This window comes from Notolabrus celidotus, unplaced genomic scaffold, assembly GCF_009762535.1.
Source record: "Notolabrus celidotus isolate fNotCel1 unplaced genomic scaffold, fNotCel1.pri scaffold_299_arrow_ctg1, whole genome shotgun sequence".
NCBI lineage: Eukaryota > Metazoa > Chordata > Actinopteri > Labriformes > Labridae > Notolabrus > Notolabrus celidotus.
The window spans coordinates 22,180-49,344 of NW_023260134.1; the positions used below are offsets into that span (position 1 = coordinate 22,180).

The 27,165-nt window shown below is 46.6% G+C and overlaps 4 protein-coding genes across 9 annotated transcripts; 1 reads left to right on the plus strand and 3 right to left on the minus strand.

Moving 5' to 3' along the window:
- Positions 1-2,918: 2,918 nt before the first annotated feature.
- On the minus strand, positions 2,919-5,901 carry atf4b (activating transcription factor 4b). Of its 6 annotated transcripts, none has more exons than XM_034679031.1 (4): positions 5,721-5,901; positions 4,347-4,799; positions 3,895-4,250; positions 2,919-3,834 (listed from the first exon to the last, which is right to left on the minus strand). In XM_034679031.1, exons 2-4 carry the CDS (start codon positions 4,696-4,698, stop codon positions 3,256-3,258), a joined length of 1,287 nt encoding a protein of 428 aa, XP_034534922.1. In that variant the 5' UTR covers positions 4,699-4,799; positions 5,721-5,901; the 3' UTR covers positions 2,919-3,255. The 6 variants fall into 6 exon arrangements, with proteins under 6 accessions (XP_034534922.1, XP_034534920.1, XP_034534918.1 ...); XM_034679029.1 differs by having other exon boundaries at positions 2,919-3,849; XM_034679027.1 differs by having other exon boundaries at positions 2,919-3,864.
- Positions 5,902-7,150: 1,249 nt separating this feature from the next.
- LOC117809465 lies at positions 7,151-15,890 on the minus strand. The gene is made up of 14 exons (XM_034679024.1): positions 15,346-15,890; positions 13,363-13,600; positions 12,569-12,736; positions 11,302-11,400; positions 10,941-11,123; positions 10,710-10,859; positions 10,101-10,217; positions 9,906-10,022; positions 9,651-9,722; positions 8,847-8,975; positions 8,674-8,751; positions 8,481-8,520; positions 8,271-8,325; positions 7,151-8,141 (listed from the first exon to the last, which is right to left on the minus strand). Exons 3-14 carry the CDS (start codon positions 12,572-12,574, stop codon positions 7,409-7,411), a joined length of 1,779 nt encoding a protein of 592 aa, XP_034534915.1. The 5' UTR covers positions 12,575-12,736; positions 13,363-13,600; positions 15,346-15,890; the 3' UTR covers positions 7,151-7,408.
- napsa (napsin A aspartic peptidase) lies at positions 15,519-21,307 on the plus strand. Its single transcript, XM_034679025.1, has 9 exons — positions 15,519-15,882; positions 16,815-16,971; positions 17,574-17,697; positions 18,038-18,156; positions 18,304-18,503; positions 19,761-19,883; positions 20,093-20,237; positions 20,609-20,707; positions 20,823-21,307. Exons 1-9 carry the CDS (start codon positions 15,815-15,817, stop codon positions 20,982-20,984), a joined length of 1,197 nt encoding a protein of 398 aa, XP_034534916.1. The 5' UTR covers positions 15,519-15,814; the 3' UTR covers positions 20,985-21,307.
- Positions 21,308-22,505: 1,198 nt separating this feature from the next.
- Positions 22,506-27,159, minus strand: mief1 (mitochondrial elongation factor 1). The gene is made up of 4 exons (XM_034679032.1): positions 27,067-27,159; positions 26,558-26,738; positions 25,852-26,123; positions 22,506-25,770 (listed from the first exon to the last, which is right to left on the minus strand). Exons 1-4 carry the CDS (start codon positions 27,142-27,144, stop codon positions 24,937-24,939), a joined length of 1,365 nt encoding a protein of 454 aa, XP_034534923.1. The 5' UTR covers positions 27,145-27,159; the 3' UTR covers positions 22,506-24,936.
- Between the last annotated feature and the right edge of the window lie 6 nt (positions 27,160-27,165).

The following is a 27,165-nucleotide window of genomic DNA, read 5'->3' on the forward strand; positions in this document are numbered from 1 at the left end:
AATTCAGGTGTCTGTCAGCTCATCTCCCATCAGTTAGAGAGTCCTGAAGCCTAATGTCTGCAGGGATGAATGATTGTCTGTATCTCTCAGTCCTGCAGTGCAGAGACATGAGCCGTCCACTGCTGCTGTTTCTCTGCTCCACTAAGAAGTTCTGAAGTGGATGATCTGTGTCATTTAGAATGGCCTCTAGCTTCTTCTGTGTGCATCCCTAAACCACAGCCTCCAGTGAGTCCAACCTGGTTCTAATCACACTGCCAGCTCCTTTCACTAGTTTGAAAAGAGTCGCCTCACAGCCTTGTGTTTTATCCTGCTTCCCCATCAGACTGCAGCATAGAGGAACACACGTGCCACCACAGACTGATCTGCAGCACCTCTCTGCAGATGTCTAAAGGAAGCATTAGTAAAATAAACTTCACTATAACAAAGACTACAATCATGCCTGGGCTGCATGTAGTTCAGTCTCTTTGTGTGGATGGTGAGGAGAGACTAAGAGCCTGAGTCCAGACCTCCTCTCAGTGATAAATACAGAGTTCAGAAAGCGATAATCTTTAAGATATTCTAGAAAAATGAGGGCATTTACAGGAGAAGAATGCACAGCCAAGTCTTTTTTTCCTTTCTCGTTCTGTAAGTAGCTCTGCACCAGCTTGACTTTGGCCTTCCTCCAGATATGGATCGTCCCTGAGCCATCTGGAAGAAAGCCTGGACCAATTACAGTGTGCACACCTCGGGCCAGTTGTAGTCTGATGAATACACACATTTTAGTTGGTAATATTATTCAAGCTGTGCATAGGTCAGCACCAGTCAGCACAATTCCCCCCCGCTCCCTCTCTCTCTTTATGCTCCCCAAATCTCCCACAGGCTCTGACGAACGTGTGGCTCCTCTACCTCCAGAAGAGTCCATCACCAGAGCGAGGACAGGAAATACCACACTGAGACTTTTTAAAATCTTCCTCCTAAATGACTTTATTAACTTCACATGACGGTCAGCTGATTGAACACCTCGCCTCTGAGCATGCAGCAGTCAGGCGGACTCCATTATCCTCCTCCCTGTTTGTTTCAGCTCCTCTCAGGTCGATATTTACAGGCTCACTGGAAACTACCATCAGACCCTGTTATCATGGGAAACTGGGAACATTATACCAACAGAGGAACACTCCATAAGTCTGATAAAGAAGAAGAGACAGTGGGAACATATTGGTACCAAACTTTGGCTTCATATTCAGAGAAAACAGCAGATGGAAGTGACTTTATAGTTATATTAACTCTCCTTTCTTTGTACTTAACAGCAAGACTACACCGTCCTCTATGTTCTATTATTAACAAAGACCCAACATCAAGACCGGATCAGATCCAGTCCCCTCTTACAAACAGGACTCAGTCTGATCTCATCTTAATCCACCATGAGCAGAGCACTTTGCAGCATTTAGCAAGTTACAGTGGCAAGGACAAACTTCCTTTAACAGGCAGAAACCTCCAGCAGGACCAGACTCATGTTAGACACAAATCTGAATCTGAGACCGTGTTGGAGAGAGGGATAGAGGGAGATGAAGAGAGAGAGAGATGATAGTGGGGAGACGGATAGTAGTAGTTGTAGCAGCTGGAGTCTGGACCACGTCCACAGCAGCAGAGATCCAGAGGAACCTACGAGACAAGGGAGCTCAGGGACTCCAGAAAGGTCTAAGAAAAGAGAAAAGAGAGGGAGACCAGAAGAAAGAAAAAGAGGAGAAGAAATGGTGAAGGAAAGGATAGAAGGAAAGGAGGGGATGAGAAAAGGAGACATAAAGGATGGAGAAACATGGAGAGAAAGAAAGAAAGAAAGGATGAAGGGAGGAAGGAAAGAAAGAAAAAAAGGAAAGAAAGAAAGAAAGGAAGAAAGAAGGAATGAATAAAAGAAAGAAAGAAAGAAAGAAGGAAAGAAAGAAGGAAAGAAAGAAAGAAAGAAAGACAGAAAGAAAGAAAGAAAGAAAGAAAGAAAGAAAGAAAGAAAGAAAGAAAGAAAGAAAGAAAGGATGAATAACAGACCCCAAAAAAGGAATCTACAGCAGAGATCCAGAGGAACCTATGAGACAAGGGAGCTCAGGGACTCCAGAAAGGTCTATGGTTAGTAACTTTAATGGGACAGGAAGAGTTAAAGTGAGAGACAGGCAGAGAGAGGAGAGAGAGGGAAAGACAGGATCCCAGTGTGTCAGTCTAAGCCTATAGCAGCATAACTAAGACCTGGTCCAAGCCTGAGACAGCAGCTGGAGTGTAACACGTCCACAGCAGCAGGCCGTGCTTAGCTGTGATGTGGAGCTTTCATCCAATCAGAATTCACCTCTTTGTTGTTCCATAGGTAAAAACAAACACCTGTCCTGAGGTCTAATGAACTTTGGATTAACTCCTCTGCAGTTTGAGTTCATGAGGAAGTTTCATGCAGCACTGAGGGCCCAGGTCCCAGTGCTGTTATACAATATTCATTTAACCTTTATTTAACCAGGTAAGTTAACGGAGAACCAATTCTCATTTGAATACATCAGCACACACAGGATGCTTATCGTCCAATCAGATCACTCGATTTAAAGTGAGGTATGAATTTAATTTATAGTATCCGTGTTTGTTCCCATGACGTGATGTAAACCTCCTCAGCCTTTAAAAAGACTGGTTCTGATCTCAGCTGATGATCACGTGAGAGACCACAGCTCTTATTTCATGTGAGACTTTTACTTTTATTACATTAGCAGATTTATATTTTCAAATGAAGATATTAAATCAACTGAGTGAGGCACTTAGTTGAGCCTCTGTCTCAGATCATGTGATGTTTGTACTGATGATATGAAACAGGAGGATGAGTCAGGGTCCAGTGGTGAGGTTTGGTGTTCAGGTCTGAGTTTGGATCACACCCCGCCCCCCTCTAAGAAAAAACTCCAGGTCACTGTAAATGTGATTAAGACTCTTTATTAAGAGATTCGTAACACAGATGGTCCGGTTATAGTAGAAAATGTTAAAAGACAGCGTACTGGCGGGTCTCTGAGGTCCAGAGAAAAGGTACACATTTCAATAAGCTGCAGACCAGCTTCTATATACTGAGAGGAAATACTTCCAAAGAGCTACTCTAAATATAACAGAGTACTGTGTTTAATACCGGGGTGGATATTAGAGGATACATCAGGTGAAGACATGCTGTGTGGACACGTCACACATTAAATCACTGATTCATATACAGGACTCTCTTTAGTCTCTTTCTAAAACACATCCAGTCCTGGTTCAGTTGAACCACTAGGGGTCAGCGCTGAGACCTTTTACGGTCCTGGCCGAGCGGACCTCCTCCATCAGCTCCTTCAGGTACTCGATCTCCCTCGCCATGGACTCGGCCTTCTCCGTCAGCTCCATGTTCTTCCTCTCCAGCAGCGTGTGCTCGTCGAGGAGCGCGTCCTGCTCCGCTCTCTTCTTCTGCCGGTAACGAGTCGCCGCCGTTTTGTTCTGCTCCATCTTCTTCAGCTTCTTGACCTTTGGCGCCTTGAAAGTCGGCTTCTCTTCGCCGCTGGCACCTTTGATTTTGACGCCTGCGGCGCTGGTCGAGGGAGGACATGCCGTGTACGCCGGCTGAGGGTACGGTCTGCTTCTGCAGGGGGTTTGGGAGGACATGGTGGCCACTGTTGTGATGGAGACTTCCTTTTTGGGAGCCAGCACGAGGACGATACGGGGAGTCGGGGACAGGGAGAGGACTAACCTCTGGACCTGAGGGAGGACAGGAGTGACCACGGGCTTTACCTCGCTCTCTGAGACGTCCACTTCACTGCCCAGGTCCAGGGTGTAGACAGGGGAGGACGGGTCTGGGGAGGACGGGTCTGGGGAGGACGGGTCTGGGGAGGACGGGTCTGGGGAGGACGGGTCTGGGGAGGACGGGTCTGGGGACACGGGCTCAGATTTGATTTCCAGCTCCTCTTGAGGCTCGGGGACGATCAAGGGAGAGGACGGGACATCCTGGTCATCAATGCAGCATTCAGCCTCGTCCACGGTGATGGTTTCAGGCTCTGCACAGACGGGAGGAAGAGGAGAGGAAGGCAGACTGGGAGGAAGAGCGGCTGGGAGAAGCTCAGTGGACACTGGGAGGGATTCAAGCTCCATGGGGCAATCGAGTGAGGCCAGGAGGTCGTCTGGGGAGCTGGGGGACTCTTCGTGAGGGCTGCAGGAGCCCATCAGAGAGTCCAGGTCGAACTCGCTCAGATCCACCCTCTCGGCCATCCAGTCCAGGTCGCTGAACATGTCCTCTGTGGACGAACAGACATTTCATAATGAGCTCTCTGGTTGTCTGAATTATTCATCTGAATGTTTGAGTGCAACATGTTTCTATAAACCTTTATTACCTTTGCCGTCTGAGACTGAGCGCCTCAGCTGACCGGGTTCACCCAACCAGGGGAGGGAGAGCAGGTCAGACTCGGTCCCAGCTTTGTCCCCGGGGAGGAGGACGGCCGGCGGCGAGGGAGGAGGGGAGTAGAAGGGAGGAGGAGAAGAGGAAGAGGACAGCGTCGAGGAGGCGAGGGGTGAAACGGGTGAAGTGTCCCCCACCAGTGACGTTCCTCCTCCTTTCTGTTCTTCTTCTTGGTCAGGGTGGAACGAGAGGAGGTGCATGGGGTCAGCCATGGGAGAGGAAGGTCCCCAGAGAAGGGCCTCCATGTCTTCCAGGCCAAACTGTGAGTTTGTCATCATCATGGTCATAGTGGCTGTTGTTGGTCACGAACGGAGCGTGAGACAGTAGGCAGGTCTCGAACTCTTTTATGCTGTCGAAAGCAGCAGTGGTGAGGGTTTCCACGTGGGACCTGAGACAGAGGGAAATAAAAGAGACATGTTAAAATCTGAATACTGTAATAAAACACAAACTTCAGAGAATAAAAACTAAAAAAGATTATTTCTTATTAAACTGATAAAAACTGCTGCTGCTGTGAGACATTATAGTGTTGCTATAAACATGAATCACTGCAGTGTCTCCAAATGTGAAGGAGGGGAGCCTAACTGACTGATTTACCCTTCTCATCTTCTTGGTCCACCTTTAACATTTATAAGATGTATAACCTGTTTGGTTTTGTGTATCTTATATTTTCTAGTATTGTGTCTTTTTGTAAAATGTCTGAGCTGCCCTGTTTATATTTTTGTTTGTTTGTTTTTTAATTTGAAAACCCCACAATAAAAATATGACTGAGAAAATAAATAAACATGAATCACACAGGAGAACAATACTGCCCCCATGATGCACTGCGCGCCTGCTGCACGTCACATGCTTCCTCCCAGTCTTATGACTGTGACGTCATCCTGTCTCTATAACAGGATCAACACTTTTGTTCTAACGCCCACATGAAGCCGCCATTTTGAGTGAAACTAGGACCCATATTCTGCCACGTTGGCACCTGTCATCACTCCTAAACACATTAAATACAGCTCTTATATCCGCTTTGATAACATGTACAGACATTTTTATTATTTAAATACATAAATTTAACATTTCATATAACCGTCACGTGTTGCATCATCTTTCTGACTGATCTGTAATTCATTTATAAACTCATTTATCACAAAGAAATCTTAATAAATAATAAAAACACTTTAAATAGATGTTAAAACGTCTTTAACGGGAGGGACTACTTTAACCGGTGACTGTTTTATGAGGTAGAGTCTGGCGGATGTGGCGAAAGTAGGCCGCGCGGAAACTGTCATCGACAGAATAATAATATAAATGTACTCACGACATGTTTGCTGAATGAAGAGAGACTCAGTGCACTAAGAGGATGCACTGTTAGGTTGGCTGCTAGGTCGCTGCACACTTTTACACTGCCATGTCGGCCGAAGGATCGATGTTCAACGAGCTTCACTGTTTGGTCCTGAGGAGGGAAGATGGCGCGTCGTCTTCACGCGCGAGGCTGATATAGAGCTTCACCAGGGAGGCGGAGGTATCCTTCCGCGGAGACAGCAGGATCACTCCGCGGCTGTTTTGTTTTCCACATGTCATAAATCTGTAAACAACTCCACGACTCTTAAATAAACAAAACACTTTAATTCTGGAGGTGATTTTTATTAGATTTATTATTTCGGTGTTAATAACTTCACTGATTTAAAATGTGTATTAAAATGTGGCTGTAAATAAGGGATCTATTTTCCACAGTCTCACACCCACAGACCAGACCATAATAAAGACACAGACACGATTAACAAACACTACAGTGTGATTTATTTTACTTTATTCTATTTTATTTTAATATTATTTTGTTTTTCTCTAATGTATCTTTTTTTTTATTGTAATTATTCAATTTTACTAAGCTAAATGTTTATTTAAAAAATAAATAAAAAAATAAAGTGTGATTTATTTTACTTAATTCTATCTTATTCTACTCTATTTTGTTTTAATATCTTAATGTTTTGCTGGTATTTGTATTTTTATTTCATTTATTTTATTGTAATTATTTAATGTAATTGTTTCTGATTTTGTATTATTGTTTCAGTTGCCATGGTTTTATTTTTTAAGTATTTTATTTAACTTTTCTTTCTACTTATATTGATTGCTGTTGTTGGATTATTGCTTGAATGTATGAAAGGTGATATTTCTAATTTTATTTATAATTTGTGGTCTTAATATCTTAGTAAATAAGGGATCTATTTGCCACAGTCTCACACCCACAGACCAGGCTATCATAATAAAGCCACAGACACGATAAACAACTGATTTTAATCAAGTAAATTTAGAATATTGTGTTAATAATAATGTTATTTTAGAATATTTTTTATTCATTTTACTTTCTATCTTATTATATTGTAATTTGTTTTAATAGTATTTTGCTTTTCTGGTATTTATTTTATTGTAATAATTTATCTAATTGTTTCTGATTTTATTTTATTGATTTAATCACCATGATTCTATTTTTAAAGTATTTAATATCACTTTCCTTTCTACTTTCCTGATTGTTGTTGTATATTGCTTGAATGTATGAAATGTAATATATAAATAAAAATAACTTATTATAATGAGACAGTTTGTTTATTTGCCCCCGAATAGGAAGTTCAATTCTCATGGTAAAGGTTCAAAGACAAAACAGACTCTCTCATAATAACCCAGTGCTTATAAAACTCAATGTTTATTAAAGAACATGAAGGCATTTAATAGTTTAGTGAAAATTATAACATCAAAAATTAACCAGAGCCAAAAGTTCTTTCATTTAGTTTTTATGTTTATTAAAATATACATGATAAATAAGGCATGATATAAAAAAATCCATCTGAGACAAACACTCACTCACACAGACTCAAACACTGAGAGTTCTTTCAGCTGAAATAAAATATATCTGATAAATGAAGCTGAAACACGACCTGCAGGTTACACCATCCTTACACACACACACACGCACACACACACACACACACACTCAAAGTTGTCCTTCCTTCAGCTGAACATCTCCCACATCCGGTTCAGGTGATCCAGTTCACTCTGCAGGTTTCTAACGAGCAGACCAAGCCTCCCACAGAACTTGCTCCTGGTCGACTTCTTGAGCTTCTGCTCGTTCTTCTCTGAGAAATACTGATCCATGTCATTTATAAAAGCCTGAAGTAGTCTCTCAGATGCCACCCCGTCTGTGTGAGATCCCTTCCTGCCTTCGGTTATCCTGAACACGCACTGGGACAGGTTCGCGATCTTGACTGCATCATGTGGGGCCCCCGCTCGCTGTAACCGGGGGATGTCGTGTCGCCGCAGCTCGTTCATCCCAGAGAGGATAAACTCCAGACATTGTTCCAGGTCAACAACGTTTGATCTATATCCATAAATCAGTTTATCCACCATCGTCCTGTTAACCACCTTCTTGCCAGCTTTGTAATTGTGATTGTGAATCCCTCCGGCAGATGCCATCATGCCGGCGCCGACGGCTGTCGCGATCAGCGAGGCCCCGAGGGTCGCAGGCGCCAGGGCGATCCCCACCACCGCAGTCACCCCTCCCACAGCGCCCGTGGTTCCTCCTGCTATGCCCATGGTTTTAGCCTTCTTGTGCACCTTGTCCAGGCTTTCACAGAGGGTGGTAATCTCTGCGATGGTGTCCCGCAGAGTCTCGTTGCGTTTCATGAGGAGGAGGTTGTAGAGGCGCAGGGCCTTTCGCACGTTCATGGCTCTGTCATTAAATGATCTGCAAAGACAGAGACGGACAGAATCTGATGAAAACCTGCAGCGGGGTCCAGATCAGGCCTGTCGAGCATTTAATATCTGATCCTATTGAAACAGGAAACAAACCAGAGAAGTCTAAATGTGTTGTTACCTGATCTCCTCGTAGATGCTGAGGCCGTACAGCGATGGAGCCATGCAGTCAGACTCTGTTGGGACAAAGAGAAGGATTAAATACTGCACACCTGAGCGTTCTCTTTGCTTCTGCTGACAGGAGCATGCTGCTGTGACCCCGTTAATAAAGGATGTGTAATGCTTCTGTTGTATTCAAAGAAAATGATGAAATATAAAGTGTTGTACTCACTGGACATCCGCTTCAACCACCTCAGCATCATGTTAATGTCCTGCAGAGAAAGGTACATTTTTAGATTGAAATCTCAGAGACTTCACTTTGTTTTATTACAGAAACTTAAAGCTGGAAGATGATAAATCAAAGTTTATGTGAAGCTGAAGGAGGAGAGGGAGTGATGTAGTCAGAGGAAGTAAAGTTCTCTCACCTCTGGGTCCTCTGAGGTCAGCGGGTAAAGAGTGTAGAAGCTGCCGTGCGTGGAGCTCATCGTTGACCTACTCTGGGTCTGTTCATGTTTCACATACGAACAAAGTCAGTGTGTGTGTGTGTGTGTGTGTGTGTGTGTGTGTGTGTATATTTTACTGTGTATTACTCTCTTACCAAACTGAGGTTATCCTCTGGCAGAACATCCAGGTAGGGTCGATATTCTATGGCACTGTAAATGCTCTCTGAGAGCGTCCCGACTGAAGGTGGAGGTGGCGGAGAGAAAGAAGGTGGAGGATGTCTCATCTGGACAAAGATTCAAAAATGTACAAAATACTGAACGCCATTTATTCGCCCTAAAGTGGACGTAAACTTTGTGAATCAACTGGCAACGTGAGGCCTTAAAATATGAAGCCCATGCAGAGGTGTTATAAACTGCAGTTCCTCCAGCGTCCACTAGAGGCTGGCTGCAGAAACACAGGAAACCACATACACACCCATTCAAAGAGAGGATCTTTACAGCAGGAATAAACATGTTTACAGTCTGGTTCAAAACATGAGTGAAGAGTTTATTTCTCTATTTATTATAATTTATTATAACTTGTTATTTTTTTAAGATTTTCAGATTAAGAGTTTTGCCCAAATAAGGTCGTGGCTGATTTGATTGACAGGCAGGGAGGCTAAAGGCCCCGCCTCTTGACCTCACACAACCTAAGTTGAGCATTTCCAGGACCCAGGCTTCAGAAACAGATGGATGACATCATGGAGTCTATGTCCATTTATCATGCAGTCTATGGTGGGACTGACTCTCTTTGGGGTCAGCCTCAAGTGGCCACTCAGAGAACTGCAGTTTTGGTCCCTTCCTTGTTACATTCCTCAGCTCTGGGGATGCTCAGGTATCTGGTATTTGCACCTTTTGTTGTTGTTTTGGCGTCTCTCCAAGAAGAGTTAATCATGTGTTGTTGTTGGAGGATCTCTTACCTGGTGGGGCGAGGATTCATACTCTGAGGTGGAATGCCTGAGCCGGGGCGGAACTACCGGTCTTTCTGTGTCCTGGAAATGAAAGACTGTCACTTTGTGGTCGCATGACACATTTAAAACACTAAACATTGATGCTGTTCCAACATCCACATCCAGAGAGAGAATGCAGAGAGTTGAGTTTCTCTCACTCCTCTGTTCCCCTGGGTCACAGTAAGAACACCCTCCAGCATGCACAGCTTTAAGTTTGTGAGTTACCGTTGAATCGTTGGCTTCACTGAGACTCCCGTCTTCTTCAGAGGGAGCCGGGGAGGCTGACGTTTGGCTCATGGAGCTATGGGACCATCTGGATCCCGGAGCCTCATCGCGGATGCTCTATCAGAAGAAATGTCAACAAATGTCAACCTGGTTCTTCAGACTCAGCAGAAGGTGAATCAACAGGTGAGTTCTTACCTCCAGATGGAGCTTCGTTTTACAAGGTAGCGTGTCGTAATAGATGGAGGGAAGAGGGGGGCGTTCAGGTCGCGGTCGAAGAGACGGTGGTCTTTTCTCTGTACCGTTAGCTTGAAGCTAACAGAAAAAAACAAACACAGAAACAAACTTTGAGTTTCTCTGAGTTCAGAAAAATCACATACCCAGTCTTTAAACTCAAACCTTCAAAGATAAAGAAGAGCATTCTGGTCACTGATGGTCTGATTCATGATGGCTAAAAGAACCCTCACAGGAGCTTTAAGGAGTCCTCTGGAGATCCACCTGGGACCAGCAACTCTAAGGGCTCAACATTTAACCCAGATCTACGTCAGCTGACTGAAATAAGCCTGGTTTCAACGTCTGCATTGACTCTAAGCTGCAGTTGCTGGAGTTGCAGCTGATAAATGTTGAGCCGCTGTTGCTCATTCTGCAGTTATTTCATCATTCTGTGATACAGGAAGTGTCTGCTACACCGAGGACCAATCACACGGCTTACAGTCTGCGTTTCATGTCAGGCTGCGTTGGTTTCAAACTGCACCATGAACACATTTCCTCTCTGGCTCCTCAGTGCTCATTTAAAACATAATTTACCTCCACGGTCGTCTCTGTCTTTATGTCCTCATCAGGACTCCTTCCTGTGAGTTCACTTGAGGTCAAATAGATGCTGGAAGCTCTTGGAGGAGGAGGACGGACGGGACGAAGCTTCCTGCAGTCAGCGTAGGATTCAGTGAGCGGGGAACTCTGAAGACAGACAACATGAGACGTGTTATCATGAGTTTATCTGAGGAACAAACATCACAGAGAGTTTAGAGTGCTGCTCACCTCTCCACTGCTTGTTGAGTTACTGGTTGCGTTGCTTGTTGCGTTGCTTGTTGCGTTGCTGGTTGAGTCTTCAGAGTCAGTTGCCGTGTCGTTACCCTGATCCTTAGGTGTTTTTTTTAAAGTCCGGGGACGCGGGACAGGCTTCCTAATGACCTCTAACTGACTTCCATCTGAGACAGCAGGCTGAGAGAAAAAACATCCACAACAAGTGTTTCAACTTTTACAATCACTGATGAGATCTGTTATCTAACATGTTACATAACAGCAGAGAGGTAACCAGGAGAGAGAGCCCTCACGTCAGTCTGAATGTCTGCAGGTGATATCATCATGAACAATTAAAAAACAGCAACCCTGTCATTACCTTCGAAGCATCGGCGCCCTCCCAGGTCATCTGTGGATCCTCAGAGGAGGAGGCGACGGCGGTCTTCAGTGGCCAGTTCTTCCTGGGGGGTTTGGGCGGCTGTGAGGTTAAACAGGGACAAACAGTCACTCACAGATATCAGAGTTTAAGGATGAGAGTGACGGCAGAAACACGAGCTGAGGATTTAAGATTCTGCATGTGCACTGTGTCTGATCATTGACTCAAAGCCCTCAGACACATCTGATTTGATGATTTATAAAAGTTTGTTGACGTCACAGGATTCAGTTTTGCAGGACTCTTCAGTTTAAATCAAAGTTTGCATGATCAGGAGTGTTAGTGGTGACGCTGCAAGCTTTCTGCTGACTCAGTAAAGTCAACATGTTTGTGCATTTTGTGTTGGTTAAATATCACGTCTGTCTGTGCAGAAGAAGTCCAGAATCACCTTCCTGTTATCTTATCAGCACTTTGTGTCTGCGCTCACAGAACAGGGGTGGGGTTAGGGTTAGGGGTAAGGGATCCCGATCCAATGCACTGTCCATCACAGCTCTCCACCAGGGTTAGGGTCTACCTCTCATTGAGGCCTTGGGGATGGAGTGTGCCCAGTCTGGCGGTCCAGAGGCGTTCCGCCCTCCCACCACCAGGGTGTGACTCTCCCTCCCCCTCAAAACATTGTACCTGTGCTGGGTAAACCTCACCAGGATTGTGTTCCAAAAGCATGAGAGGCAAAGAGCTCCCGTCACAGATAGCATGTCGACCTTTTAGAAACATGATGCTAAGCTAGCTCATTTCACAGCTAATCAAGTCTTCTTTGGCACAGACCGGTGAGCCAGCAGCTGAAGTATTTGAAAGCTTCGGTGTTTGACTACCCCTCCCTGTTCTTCAGCACCACCCTCCCCTCCACATCCAGAGAACCAGAACTGTGACGGTCTAATACTCAAACAGATCCAGGTCTGAACAGAGTCTGAGATCTGGTTTATACAGGAAGCTGTTTGAGCAGAGGGATTAAAGATAAATACTCTGAGCTACCGTGTTCACATGTTCCCGACAGTATGTGTTGTGTAACAGGGTTTGTGTTATCTTACAGGTGATTGATTGAAGAAGGTTCCCGCTCTGGTCTGATTGATAATGTAGTTTAATAAAGTCTTCAAGCAACAACATGACTGTCTTTATCTCTACCTCACATGAGGAGGAACATGCACACTGAATAACTCCAACACTTAGGGATTACTTTCTGAAACATTCAACAGAAGAAGAAGAAGATTCATACCGTCATGTCGTCCTCTGGTTATAAATCCAGTGTCAGAGAGTCTCTCCCATGCGTCTGAATACCTGAAGCCTCGTCAGGCCACGGATGTCATCTCTGCTCTCTGCTCTCTCTCCGTCATCCAGCGAGGAGAAGAAGAAGAAGAAGACGTGTGGGTGTGTATCCTCGTTTCTGCAGGAATTCAACACACACACACGAACAAGTCTGAAGACGGCTTAAATCTGTCACCTCTGTCTCTCTGTCATCCTCAAACACAAACGTCCGTTAAGACGACATCACACTGACGGATCTCACTTCCTCAACACTGACCTGAAGAACACGCCTGTGACAGAATCTAATCTTTAAAGTTGATTTTCTTACCTTATAGGGAGCAGCTTCTCCTGTCAACAACAACCTGAGTCTGATTGTTGAAGTTGATGCAGGGTGTGTGTGTGTGTGATAGAGAGAATTGTATGTATGAATGTCAGACTTAATGTCAGGGTGTTTGTGTTTATGATCCCTAACTTGCCCAACAGGACAGGTGAGTGTGTGTTCTGTAATGAGCTCTGAGACTGCTTTCATGCTGAGTCATGGTTCTGAGTCAGAAAGCTGAACTTGATGGACGCCGGAGTGAGATCTGGAGTTCCTCTTTAATCATTCTTAATTGTGAGTTATGATAATTGCTTGGGAAAGTGACCATGACATACTTCTTCTGATCTTCAAAGAAAAGTTTGACATCACTTTGAAGCAGCTGTCCTTGAGTTGTATGAAACACTAACTCCACAGAACACAAAGAACTGACCTGCTTTATAACTCACCCATCAGGTCTGTGAGTGTGTTTGTTGTTCATTGTCTTCTGCACAAGAAAGGCGGCAAAAGGTTCCTGAATACGGTGATGACAGGTACGTCCTGCGCCTCTGTCAGCACCTCGCTTTGACTCTGTGTGCATGTTGGTGTGTTTCAGGGCGTGGCGATCTGTCCTGAGCTGCAGACCCTCACAGGTGTGATTGGGGGGAAGTGATGGGGTACCTGCTTCCTCTCAGGTGCTGAGGATTTCTGATGCAACAGAAAGAAATAACATTATCATTAAGTTAAGCTGCATGTATCATTACAATGTGCATTACCAGAGGTTTTTAAATGTGGAAAAACAAACACAAGTATGCAAGAACTACCACGATCAATTCCTCCTGAATCATCATCATCATTATTTATGACTCTATGAAACTTTTTCCTGCGAGCAAATTCAGCTTTAGCTCCAGTTAGAGATGAATTCTTCATTATTAATCAGGTCAAACTAGATCAGCTTGTAGCACATCTGCACATTAGCACATCTCCATTTGCACATGGTAGCAGTAGCTCGCTCCTGTAGCTGCCAGAAGATGCCTCAGTGGATTTTAAAGCATCTTCCAGCAGCTGATAGTTTTGCTGCAGGGAGCTACTGCTACCACTGAGCCAGCCCTCTACTTCTGCTAGCAGGAGTTAGCATGAGAAACACATTGGATGACTGACACAGCTCACTTTAAAGCTGACATGTTATGAACCTGGCTCTTCATCCTCCTCATCCTCCTAACTTATTTGTGTGTACTGACAAATATCTAAAAGCCACTACGCCTTGCACTCCTGCGACATCTTACAAATGTGTTCCTTCCCTGTGTTTGGACAGCATTTAGTTTAGCTGCTCCTTTTGCTTGGAATAAACTCCAGAAGAACTTTAAACTGTCTGATTTTATTTCACTTCCTTTGTCTCCATCTTCAAAGACACATCACAGAACAGCGCCTGTGTTTTTAAAGAATGCTGTTTGGCACTTTATTTGCAAACTAGTTGCACTTTTAAATGATTGATTGTTTCTACACACTGTCTGTATTTATGATCCATTCTATTGAACTGTACTATTTATCTTGATGTGTGCTGCTGACCTCTTGGCCAGGTCGCCCTTTAAAAGAGGTTTTGATCTCAATGGGTTCTCATCTGGTTAAATAAATAAATACAATTATCTTCATTAGTTTCCATGTTTGGTGTCAAAATGTCTCCACCATGCTCACATTTAGAATACTCATTACTACAATTCAGTTATCAACATTTCAATTAAATCAATTCAAAGGTTTTTATTGTCAATTTCACTGAATATGAGAGGACATACAGGAAAATCAAGATGCTGTTTCCCTCTTCCAACTCCTAAATAGATAAATGTAAATATAAAATACATTAGAATACAGTAAGAAACATCCTTTGTACACAGAGCAGGTAGTGCAGTGTGGTGACAACTTAAAATGGACATGTAAATGGATGATATACATCATGCACTCTTCCTCTTTTATTATTGTTATAAAGTTCATAGTTAGCTGATAGTATTTACATACTGATGTTAAACCTCACTGTAACTATATTCTGTTCTGTGCAATAACATGCAAAATCCCTTCATCCCCAGTGCTTTTGTACATAGCAAACTGTTACTATTCTGCCTTTCTGTATATACTTATTATTAATCCAAATTATATTATTTCATTTGTATTTATATCTTATTTTATTCCTTCTTTCTATTCATATTTTGACTTGTTCAAACTGTGTATAAGAGCATTCTGTAATAACTGGAGTATTTCTGATTCTGTCAGTGAATAAACCTGACTGTTTTATTATTGAGAGTTTTTCTCCCAGAGACTGAGAGGACTGAATAAACACACAGAGCTAACATCCCTCTCTGCAGAGCTCTGTGTTGTTGTTTCAGTTTGATAAGAAGCTGCTGATAAATGAAGGTTTTGTTCTGTTAACCTTTAAATCTTAAATAAACTCTCTGACTCACTTTCTGCTTTTCAATCATTTCACTCCCTCAGTGAAACTCGTGACTGCGTGCGCAGGTCTGCAAAGCTACATGACAGCCACTCCTCTCAGCCAATCAGAGCGCGTCCCTGATTACTCTCCTCCAATCAGAGAGTCGCATCCCGGGGGAAACCGAGTAAAGGCGGAAAGCCCCGAAGCTGCAGGTTCTTCGGTTCTTCCTCAGACTGCTGGTCTACACGGAGCTCTGAGACCAGGAGGAGGACTCACAGGACCAGATCACAAACAGGACTAACTCAGAGTCTGATTCTACTCTCTAAGGGGGACCAGACCACAAACAGGACTAACTCAGAGTCTGATTCTACTCTCTAAGGGGGACCAGACCACAAACAGGACTAACTCAGAGTCTGGTTTAACTCTCTGAGGGGGGACTCACAGGACCAGACCACAAACAGGACTAACTCAGAGTCTGATCTTACTCTCTAAGGGGGGACATGAAGAGTCTGGAGACTCTGTGGGTCCTCGCGGTGCTGCTGGTCACACACAGCGTGGCCATCATCAGGTAAACAGCTGTTTGTTAGTCAGGTGATTCATTAACAACACGCGCGTGTCACAGTGATGTCATTCAGCATCACCTGAGCTCACCTGCAGGTGTGTTAGTGCGCGTGCAGTCAGGTTAACCTCCATGTTCCCTGCTCCTGATAATAAGCCCCACGTGCTCCTGATGAAGTCCTCAGTGTGCAGCTCTGAACCTGCAGACTCTGTTAGTGTTCACACCTCACTTTACAAACACTCTCATGCTTCCTGTCTCAACCAGGAACAGGAAGCTGGGTCCACTTCTTGTGATTTAAGAAACTTGGAGTTAAAGTTTAATAGTTGAGTTGAGTATAGAGGAGTCCTGTTTAAAGTGCAGAAGTGAAGTTACTGCAGGGTGAAGTGAAATGAGTCCTGGTGGGGAGGATGTTTCAGAGCTCAGAGGACAAGTTGTTCTTTTAGAAAAACAAACAGAAGAAGTGAAAGATAAGAAAACAAACTGAAGAGCTGCAGGGAGAGGGAGGAGGAGTGATTTATGAACTCAACATTTCTAAAATATTATTCATTATTTAAAAGCTGACTCTGCAGAGTTACTCCCTCTCACTTTAAACCATGACTAAGATTTTAAGGTTACCCTGAAGATCACTGTATGAACATTATGTGACATTATTGCAGTGAAGTTATGCACACACTGAAAATCAGTGATGGTAAATGATCAGATGTGACCTTTCTGCAGTTTGAAACTTTGATCAGCTGCTTTAAAGTGACTCAGTCTGACTTCAGGAGGACAGGATGCAGAAAGGTCAAGGGACAGTTTCATAAAGAGACCTCTCTCTCTGTGTGTGTGTGTGTGTGTGTGTGTGTGTGTGTGTGTGTGTGTGTTCTTGTTTGTGTGCTTGTTTGTCTTCATGTTTTTGTGTGTTTGTGTTCTTTGACATTTGGATCAATAACTCTTTTCAGAGTCCCGCTCCATAAAACCAGAAGCATGCGTCGTCTGATGAGTGACAGTGGGCGGTCTCTGGAGGAGCTCAGAGGTTTATCCAGGACCTCAGGAGGAGCAGCGAGCGGCCTGCCCACCCCCCAGGTGCCCGTAGAGAGGCTGACCAACTTCATGGACGTATGTTTACCTTCTTGTTTACCTTCATGTTTACCTTCATGTTTACCTTCATGTTTACCTTCTTGTTTACCTTCATGTTTACCTTCTTGTTTACCTTCATGTTTACCTTCTTGTTTACCTTCTTGTTTACCTTCATGTTTACCTTCTTGTTTACCTTCATGTTTACCTTCTTGTTTACCTTCATGTTTACCTTCTTGTTTACCTTCATGTTTACCTTCATGTTTACCTTCATGTTTACCTTCATGTTTACCTTCTTGTTTACCTTCATGTTTACCTTCTTGTTTACCTTCATGTTTACCTTCTTGTTTACCTTCATGTTTACCTTCATGTTTACCTTCTTGTTTACCTTCATGTTTACCTTCATGTTTACCTTCTTGTTTACCTTCATGTTTACCTTCTTGTTTACCTTCTTGTTTACCTTCATCACGTGTTGAACAGATTTCATGATTGTGTTTTCAGAAGTTTAGGATCACTAATGAGGGGATTATCTTTCTAGAAGCTTCTGCAAACGTTTATACTTTAAGTTAAATATTCTAATATACCTATGGTCATGGTCCTGGTCCTGATCCTGATCCAGTCTGGTGTCTGGTCTCTGTCCTCAGGCTCAGTACTACGGGGTCATCAGCATCGGGACGCCTCCTCAGGACTTCACCGTGTTGTTCGACACCGGCTCTTCCAACCTCTGGGTCCCCTCCATCCACTGCTCCTTCTTCGACGTGGCGTGCTGTGAGTCTGCAGAACACATGAGACTCTGAGAGTCTGAGCTCACAGGAAGGAGACGTGTTACTTCTCTTTTGACTCCTCTGAGTGTTCAACGTTTATTTAAAGGGTCATGTTTTTCCACACGAGTCTCTCTCCCTGAACAACACAGATAAACGTGGTCACATCACGATGAGCTGGATGTGGGACACGAGTTCCACAAAGAGGAATCTGTGTGACCATTAAAGAGGATGTAAAACTTTGACCTTCACTGTGACTGAACTTTCTCTGAAGGCGTCCCACTGAGGATGTGAAAGCTTCAGTTGTTTCCTGCTCTAAATAAAAGCCTCCTGCCGTCTCTCCTCAGGGCTTCATCACCGCTACAACTCCAAGAAGTCCAGCTCGTACGTTCAGAACGGCACCGTGTTCTCCATCCGGTACGGCCGAGGCAGCCTGTCCGGCTTCATCAGCGAGGACACGGTCACAGTGAGTCCTCCTCACATTCCTCCTCGCCCTCACTCGCCCCTTTGTTCGGCTGCATTCCTCAGATTTCGGCGGTCACACCATGTTTATTATTCCATTAAAAACAAACTGTTACCGGTCTGTTCTCCCCTCCTGCTCGTGTCCCCGCAGGTTGCAGGTCTGCCCATCCCGAAGCAGCAGTTTGGTGAAGCCATCAAACAGCCGGGCATCACGTTTGCCGTGGCGCGGTTCGATGGCGTCCTGGGGATGGGGTACCCGGCTATATCGGTCGCAGGCGTCACCCCGGTGTTCGACACCGCCATGGCCGCCAAGCTGCTGCCACAGAACATCTTCTCTTTCTACATCAGCAGGTCAGTGTCTCAGACCCAACATCAAGACCGGATCAGATCCAGTCCCATCTTACAGACAGGACTCAGTCTGATCTCATCTTAATCCACCATGAGCAGAGCACTTTGCAGCATTTAGCAAGTTACAGTGGCAAGGACAAACTTCCTTTAACAGGCAGAAACCTCCAGCAGGACCAGACTCATGTTAGACACACATCTGCTGAGACCGTGTTGGAGAGAGGGATAGAGGGAGATGAAGAGAGAGAGAGATGATGGAGGGTTAAAGGAGGTAAGGAGAGAGGAAAGGAGGGTGAGGGAAAGGAGGATGAGTTAAAGGAGGTAAGGAGATAGGAGGAGGTTGAGGCAAAGGAGGAAAGGAAAGAGGAAGGGAGGAGGAGTTAAAGGAGATGGGAGAGGAGGATGTGATGAAGGAGGTAAGGAGAGGAGGGTGAGGCAAAGGAGGTAAGGAGAGAGGAAAGGAGGATGAGTTAAAGGAGGTAAGGAGATAGGAAAGGAGGGTGAGGCAAAGGAGGGAAGGAGAGAGTGAAGGAGGATGAATTAAAGGAGAGAGGAAAGGAGGATGTGTTAAAGGAGGTAAGGAGGTAGGAGAGGAGGGTGAGGCAAAGGAGGTAAGGAGAGAGGAAAGGAGGATGAGTTAAAGGAGGGAAGGAGAGGGGAAGGGAGGAGGAGTTAAAGGAGAGAGGAAAAGAGGATGTGTTTAAGGAGATAGGAGAGGAGGGTGAGGCAAAGGAGGGAAGGAGAGAGGAAGGGAGGAGGAGTTAAAGGAGGTAAGGAGAAAGGAGAGGAGGGTAGGGATAGAGGGAGATGAGGAGAGAGAGAGAGATGATAGTGGGGAGACGGATAGTAGTAGTTGTAGCAGCTGGAGTCTGGACCACGTCCACAGCAGCAGAGATCCAGAGGAACCTACGAGACAAGGGAGCTCAGGGACTCCAGAAAGGTCTATGGTTAGTAACTTTAATGGGACAGGAAGAGTTAAAGTGAGAGACAGGCAGAGAGAGGAGAGAGAGGGAAAGACAGGATCCCAGTGTGTCAGTCTAAGCCTATAGCAGCAGAACTAAGACCTGGTCCAAGCCTGATCCAGCAGTCTAACTATAAGCTTTATCAAAAAGGAAAGTTTGAAGCCTACTCTTAAAAGTAGAGAGGGGGTCTGCCTCCCGGACCCTGACTGGTAGATGATTCCAAAGGAGAGGGGCCTGATAACTGAAGGTTTAGAAACAGAGGGAGGTGAGATGTTCAGACTCTGCTCCTCCTGATTCTCAGAGACCCGTCAGCAGCCGTCGGAGGAGAGCTGATGCTGGGAGGGACGGATCCTCAGTACTACACCGGAGACCTTCACTACGTCAACGTCACACGGAAGGCATACTGGCAGATCGAGGTGAACGGGTGAGAGAGAAGCTTAGACTGGAGAACTTTCTGCTCCTTTAATTTCAGTTTAATGTGTTCCTGTACCTGCTGACTGAGACTGGTCCTTCCTCTCCTCTCTGGTCCTCCCTCTCCTCTCTGGTCCTCCCTCTCCTCTCTGGTCCTCCCTCTCCTCTCTGGTCCTCCCTCTCCTCTCTGGTCCTCCCTCTCCTCTCTTCTCCTCCCTGCAGAGTGGAAGTTGGAAACCAGCTGACTCTCTGTAAAGCGGGCTGCCAGGCGATCGTCGACACGGGGACGTCCCTGATGGTCGGGCCTGTGGAGGAAATCAGAGCGCTGCACAAAGCCATCGGAGCTCTGCCGCTGCTGATGGGAGAGGTAGGGAGGGGATGACGTGACTGCAGGGAGAGGAGACAGAAACATCAGTCCTAGTTATATCTGACATTTTTAACACGTTGTCTTCTGAAGTAAAGGAAGTAAAAAAAACAGTAACAGATAAGTTGAAGTTAAAGATGGATGTCTGCAGCCTCTGATGTTAGCTTCACTTCTTCAGGGATCTGGATCTTTGAGCTCCTGCACGTCTGATGGAGCTGCATGCTGAGCTGATCTAAACTCTTGATCTGTTTAATTTAAAGTTTAATAAAACTAAGATCTAAAGAGTCACATCGAGGAGACTCGTGCTGATGAATCCTGCAGCAAGAAGGTTTTTGATTTTGATCTTTCACCCTCTCCTCTTCTCCTCCTTTCAGTATCTGATCGAGTGCAAGAAGATCCCGTCGCTCCCCGTCATCTCCTTCAACATCGGGGGAAAGCTGTTCAACCTGACCGGAGAGGACTATGTGATGAAGGTACCCGGGTCACTGAGATCTTCAGGATCACTCTGTGATTAGTGTCAGTGTTGTGGTTTCATCCTCCGTCCCGTCAGACGACTCTCTCTAAAGCAGATGTTTTCTTTCCTCCCAGGAGTCTCAGATGGGAACGTCGATCTGCCTCTCGGGCTTCATGGCGATGGACATCCCGCCTCCTGCAGGACCGCTGTGGATCCTGGGAGACGTGTTCATCGGGAAGTACTACACTGTGTTCGACAGGAGCGCTGACCGCGTGGGGTTCGCCCCCGCCAAGTAACTCACCATCGACTCTCCTCTGCAGCACACCTTCACATTCCATCATTAAAGCATTTGATGCTCTGTCACTTAATGCCTCACACACGCACACACACGCACACACACATTAATGACTCGCTTCCTGCCACTGATCAAAGACACCGACTCACTCGGTTTCCTCTTCACTCTCACACCTTCCATTTAGTTTTTTATTTACCAGCTTCAGATCAAACACGCTCCACGGTCTCATCACAGGAACTGTTTTTCTATTCTTGTATCTCAGGATGTTTCTTTTTAAAAAGTCTGAATTTTAAAACCAAATAAAACTTTAAACAAATCCTCAAACTTGATCTTTTCATTTTCTAACTTCTGAATGTTTGAAAAATACAAAGACAGGAAGTGAAAATCTGGAGGACGTGTTCAGAATTAAAACATGAGGAGATATTTCACACTTATGAAATGTTACAGGACTCTCACCGCCTCTTAGATCTTTACAGTTTAACCTCCTGAAGGGTCTTTAAATAGTTGATTTGTCTGATTATAATCTAACCTACAGTCTGCTTAAACTTTGAGTCTTGGTGGATCTGGTCCACAGGATGCTGGATCAGGTGTTGCTGGATTTCTGGTTACTGAAAGCAGAAGTAAACAACGTCCAAGCTGACAGAGAAACTGCTTCTTCATCACTGATGATTTAAAAAGTGAAGAAGTGGTTTATATGGAGTTTAATAATTATTTTATAACACCTAAAAACTGAGCATCCCCATCATATACAGAAGAAAGAAGAGGAACGTTAGCGTGGTGCATTGTGGGTAACCGTACATGAGGGGAACTGGTTCCTGAATCATCATCATCAGAGGAGTTTTTCTCTTGTTCACATCCCACATACTGAATTTAGGTCAGTCAGTACGTACTGCTGGTATAGGTTTCAAACACAGCCTCTGTTTACTTCTGCTTTCCAAAACCAGAAATCCAGAGACTCCTGACCCAGATCCTGCAGACCAGATCCAACAGAGCAGTCAGACTACAGCTGGCGGTTTCAAAAGCGGCCTCAGTCTTTAGAAGAATATGAGAGGCTTAGATTTACATCATCTCTGTTTTCACTTCCTGTTAAAGTGATGGGCGGTCAGTTTCAGGTTGGGTATTTATAAACCTGTGTGCTGCTTTGTGTGTGAAGTTAAAGGAGAGATGCTGCTGTTCGTGCTTCATCTTTAAAAAGGGACTTCTGTTAGGTAAGCTTGATCTCTAAATGTCCCATATGTACCATCCTGTCTTTTCTCTCTCTCGAGTATCTGTTCGTTATAAACCCGGCCTCAGTTTAAAATCAACACTAGTGGGGCGCTGGTGTCCCAGTGGTCTAAGCGCCCCACATACAGAGGCCACAGTCCTCGTCACAGAGGTCGCCGGTTGGACTCCTGGCCTCCGTGTCCTGCATGTCTTCCCCCGGCTCTCTCCTCCCCACATTCCCTCTCTTCAGCTGTCCTATCAATAAAGGCAATAAAGGCCCAAAATCTAAGTTCTAAATGAACACCAGAGACCTGCAGAGTATTCTTTGACTTTTATTGAATTATACAAAGTGTGGCGCCGTTCAACTCCAGAGCTGAACAAATTAAAAGAAGCTGGGGAAATATACGCAGCATGCAGCGCAGCATGAGGCCGACCCTCTCCACAAGGTCGAGGTAGAGATCTACTTCCTGTTTCACAAACGTTACAAAAGTAGTACATCGAGTTCCTCCTATTAAGTCCCTATTATAGAGTCCCTCCCGTCAAGTCCCTCCTATAGAGTCCCCCCTATAGAGTCCCTCCTATAGAGTCCCTCCTATAGAGTCCCTCCCGTCGAGTCCCTCCCGTCGAGTCCCTCCCGTCAAGTCCCTCCTATAGAGTCCCTCCCGTCGAGTCCCTCCTATAGAGTCCCTCCTATAGAGTCCCTCCCGTCGAGTCCCTCCCGTCGAGTCCCTCCTATAGAGTCCCTCCCATACCCGTCTAGTCCCTCCCGTTTAGTCCCTCCTATAGAGTCCCTCCTGTCAAATCCCTCCCATCAAGTCCCTCCTATAGAGTCCCTCCCGTCCCATAGAGTCCCTCCCGTCGAGTCCCCCCTATAGAGTCCCTCCCGTCTAGTCCCTCCCGTCGAGTCCCCCCTATAGAGTCCCTCCCGTCTAGTCCCTCCCGTCGAGTCCCTCCCGTTGAGTCCCTCCTATAGAGTCCCTCCCGTCTAGTCCCTCCCGTCGAGTCCCTCCTATAGAGTCCCTCCTATAGAGTCCCTCCCGTCGAGTCCCTCCCGTCGAGTCCCCCCCGTCGAGTCCCTCCCGTCGAGTCCCTCCCGTCAAGTCCCTCCTGTCGAGTCCCCCCTATAGAGTCCCTCCTATAGAGTCCCTCCCGTCGAGTCCCCCCCCGTCGAGTCCCTCCCGTAGAGTCCCTCCTGTCGAGTCCCCCCCGTCGAGTCCCCCCCGTCGAGTCCCTCCCATAGAGTCCCTCCTATAGAGTCCCTCCCGTCAAGTCCCTCCCATAGAGTCCCTCCCGTCAAGTCCCTCCCATAGAGTCCCTACTATAGAGTCCCTCCTGTCGAGTCCCCCCCGTCGAGTCCCCCCTATAGAGTCCCTCCTATAGAGTCCCTCCCGTCTAGTCCCTCCCATAGAGTCCCTCCTTTGGGTCCAGCAGCCCCTGGGTCCACATGAAGAGGATCTGTTGTTAAATATGAGTCCATGAGGACGAACACGTTGAAGCAGGATGAGTGAATGTTCCACGTGGAGCTGAAGTGAAATAAATATTTGGCTCTTTTTGGTTACAACTGTACAATAAATACAAAAATATTGACCTGTTTGATTATTATCAACTGAAGGAACAACAACTATTAACAACTCAAGTCCTCTGACTCAACATACAAACACATGGGGGGGGGGGGGGACGCTCCTCCTCACTGCATGTCTCCGTTTTGTTCAAAGGCTAAAAGTGAAAACAAAAAGCAACGACGTGAATCATTTAGAGGATTATTACTCTGCAGGTTAAAGTCACCTGATCATCAGCAGAGGGACCACTTCCTGATCCCTCGCCATCCACAGAGATTAGCACCCGTGATCTACGAACACACGCGCCCACAGGCAGGTGGTGTTTGTGCATTTACTGACCTGGAACCTGTCCCAGTGTACCGCTCTAATACGGGCCTGGATCCCTCCTCCAGACGGGTTGGCACCTAAAAGTAATCAGGATTAAAAGTGGACTTAGAGCGAGCACACGGGACGCACGCCTACAGAGGTAAGACGGAGAATGAGTTCCTAAAGAAGGGCGCTCTGATCCAGGTCGCGGTCGCGGTCGTGAGAGGGACGTGGAATTAAAGCAAACTAAAGCACTTTGAACATCTCGGCTGCAAATCAACTCTGGAGCGTTTTGAAAGACGAACATGAAATCATATCAGAGCGTCTCTTTAAAGCATCGCGAGGGACGGACGCGGGCGCCCTGTGAGAGGCGGTCCCACGGACACGCTCTCTGTTCACCAACATCACAGTGTGGTCAGGTGATGAAGCGGCTCATGAGTCAGAGACGTCCGATCAGAGCTGGAAATGTTAGAGAAGTTAGAGACGGCGTGTTCCCGTCTGATCCCTGCGAGCACGCCGCGGACGACGCCATCATCAGACGTTACAGCGAGGAGTCCTTCAGAGCGAGCAGTTTATCAGACACACAATCCCCACGCGACCTTTGACACAGAACATTTAACACGTGACGTCCTGATAAAGAGCTTCATTAGAGCTCATCGCTCTGTGAGGACGTTAATCTGCTCCTCGTCTCCATGGAGATTAAAAACAGTATGAATGTGACCACGATCAGTCCTCTCAGACCTCCATGTTTAATATCTGCTACACAGTGAATCATGTATTTTGTTGGTGAAGACATATTAAAGAAGCAAAGAGGATGAATCCATGCAGAGGTTTTCAGGGACCTGATGGCGGTCTCCGTGCCTCGGTCTGGCGTGGCGGCGATCATCAGGGCTGTGGCGGCTCCTCAGTCCTCAGCAGCCCCTCGGGGTCTGACAGGGCGCAGTACAGCGTGTATCCCAGCTCGTCCACCTCGTGCTCCGTCAGCTCGCAGAATAAGTTCACTTTAGGACTGAGGGCGCACGGCAGCCTCCCGGCCTCCAGGTGACCCACCAGAGCTCGCAGCAGCTGCAGGAAGCGGTCTGCGAGAGCGTCCTGGGTCCAGTCCCCTTCTTTATCGCACAGCAATAAGATGGCGTTGGTGAGCTGGCTGGCGTTGAGCCGATTGAGGGCGGGGTTGAGCTTGCACACGGCCTTCGCCACCTTCAGGCAGGCGCACCGGCAGCCTCCGTCCTCCTGGTCCAGAGCTCTGAGCCGGGCCGTCTCGGCCACGCGGAAGCTCTGGCGCCACAGGTTCTCGTGGCGCTCTGCTGCCAGGCGATGAGGTTTTGCGATCAGTGAGGTCCCGTCCTCCATCACGAGTAACGGCAGGAAGTCCACGTACAGCTTCCGGTCCTTCTCGTACTGCACCTCCAGGGTCAGAGTCTCTGAAGGAACCACGGGACGGATTATGTAGTCCAGGACGCTCCCTATGGCGGGCCAGTTGATGGACCCAGCAACGAGTTTATCAAAGACCTCCAGGACAGACTTCGGGGAGAGGTACCCCCCGACCATGCAGCGGTCCCAGTAGCTGCTGTTACGGGGGAAGTACTCCAGGTTCTCTCTGCGGACCAGCCAGAACCCCGGGACGTTCATGATGGTGTCCTCCCCCGGGATGGACGACCACAGGTTCTTCTCCAGGACCAGAGGGACCATCAGCTGGGCGTGGTCCGCCGTCACCACCTGGAGGACGGATCAATAACAGCTGAGTTACCTGCACACCTAGACCTTTATCTGAAGCGGGACCACGTGAGACCGGCTCACCTGCAGGTCGTCGTACAGACTGCCGCTCAGGTACATCTCCCTGAGCGGCATGTCGGGCAGTTTGGCGTGAAGGAAGATTCGGAGTTCAGCACAGATGTCCAGAGCCGCCCTCCTCGCCGCGGCCTGCTCCTCCGCGGGGATGTTGACGTTATTTTGGTAGAACCCCCAAAGATGCTCCTGCAGGGACAGACGCATCCGGGCCCGCATCAGGTCCGACTGAGTCGCCCCGCTCCCTCCCATGGCAGACCGACCCACAGCTCTGCGCAGGAGGTCTGAAGAAGAGGAGGAGGAGGAGGAGGAGGAGGAGGAGGAGGAGGAAGAGGAGGAGGAGGAGGAGGAGGAGAGGGAGGAGGAAGAGGAGGAGGAGGAGGAGAGGGAGGAGGAAGAGGAGGAGGAGGAGGAAGAGGAGGAGGAAGAGGAGGAGGAGGAGAGTTAAAAACATGATGTTTAAGAAACTATCTCCTACTCCATCGTTCTACTCTTCAGGATCTGGACTCTACCTTTGGGGTCCTACAGTACGAGAGACTATCAGAGACCTAAAGTCCAACACTAAGCCGGCTAACTACAGCACCACAGACAGCAAACACCCACGGTACAGGAAGAGCAAGATCCTTCCCCAGAGGGTTGCTGTCGACAGATAAATGAGGTCAGGCTCAGAGTCCGGATCAAACATGGCCGTTTATAGAAGTCTTCTTATTTCACTCACCTGGTTCAAAAGCGTGTGAGGAGGTGGGCAGAGAGTGCATGGACCGGCTCACTGTGGACTTCATGTTGTGGTTCAGGACCCGCGGGGACGAACCCATCCAGGCAGGCTCCTCCCAGCTCCTCTTCCCCGTCTGATCCATCTTGGTGGGGCTGGTTGGAGCGCTGATGGCGCGGTCGTACATCTGCACCGAGAACAAAACCAGGAGACGGGTTCGGACATTTTTAACCTTCATCACAGAAAAATTACAAACATGGTGTGATCCGAGAAACGATCCACGCTGATGGATTTATGATCCAACTCTTCATCAGGTTCATGTTCAAGCTTATAGAAGAGACAGCTTTGTAAAGGCTTTTATTTTGAAAGGAAGCAAAGAGACAGGAGCAAAGGAAACCAGCTGAAAGAAGAACAAGAGTTTGATGTTTCAGCGCCGCCCGAAGAGGCACACGCACGTCTCATGAGGCGTCGTCACGTTTCTACAGGAAGTGAAAAGTGAAGAGCGTGTCACTCACTCTTTTAACAGCGAGCGTGGCGATGCCCAGCATGGCGGCGCCTCCCACACCGAGCACCAGCTTAGCATTGGAGAGCATGAAGTCGATGGCGGTGCCGAT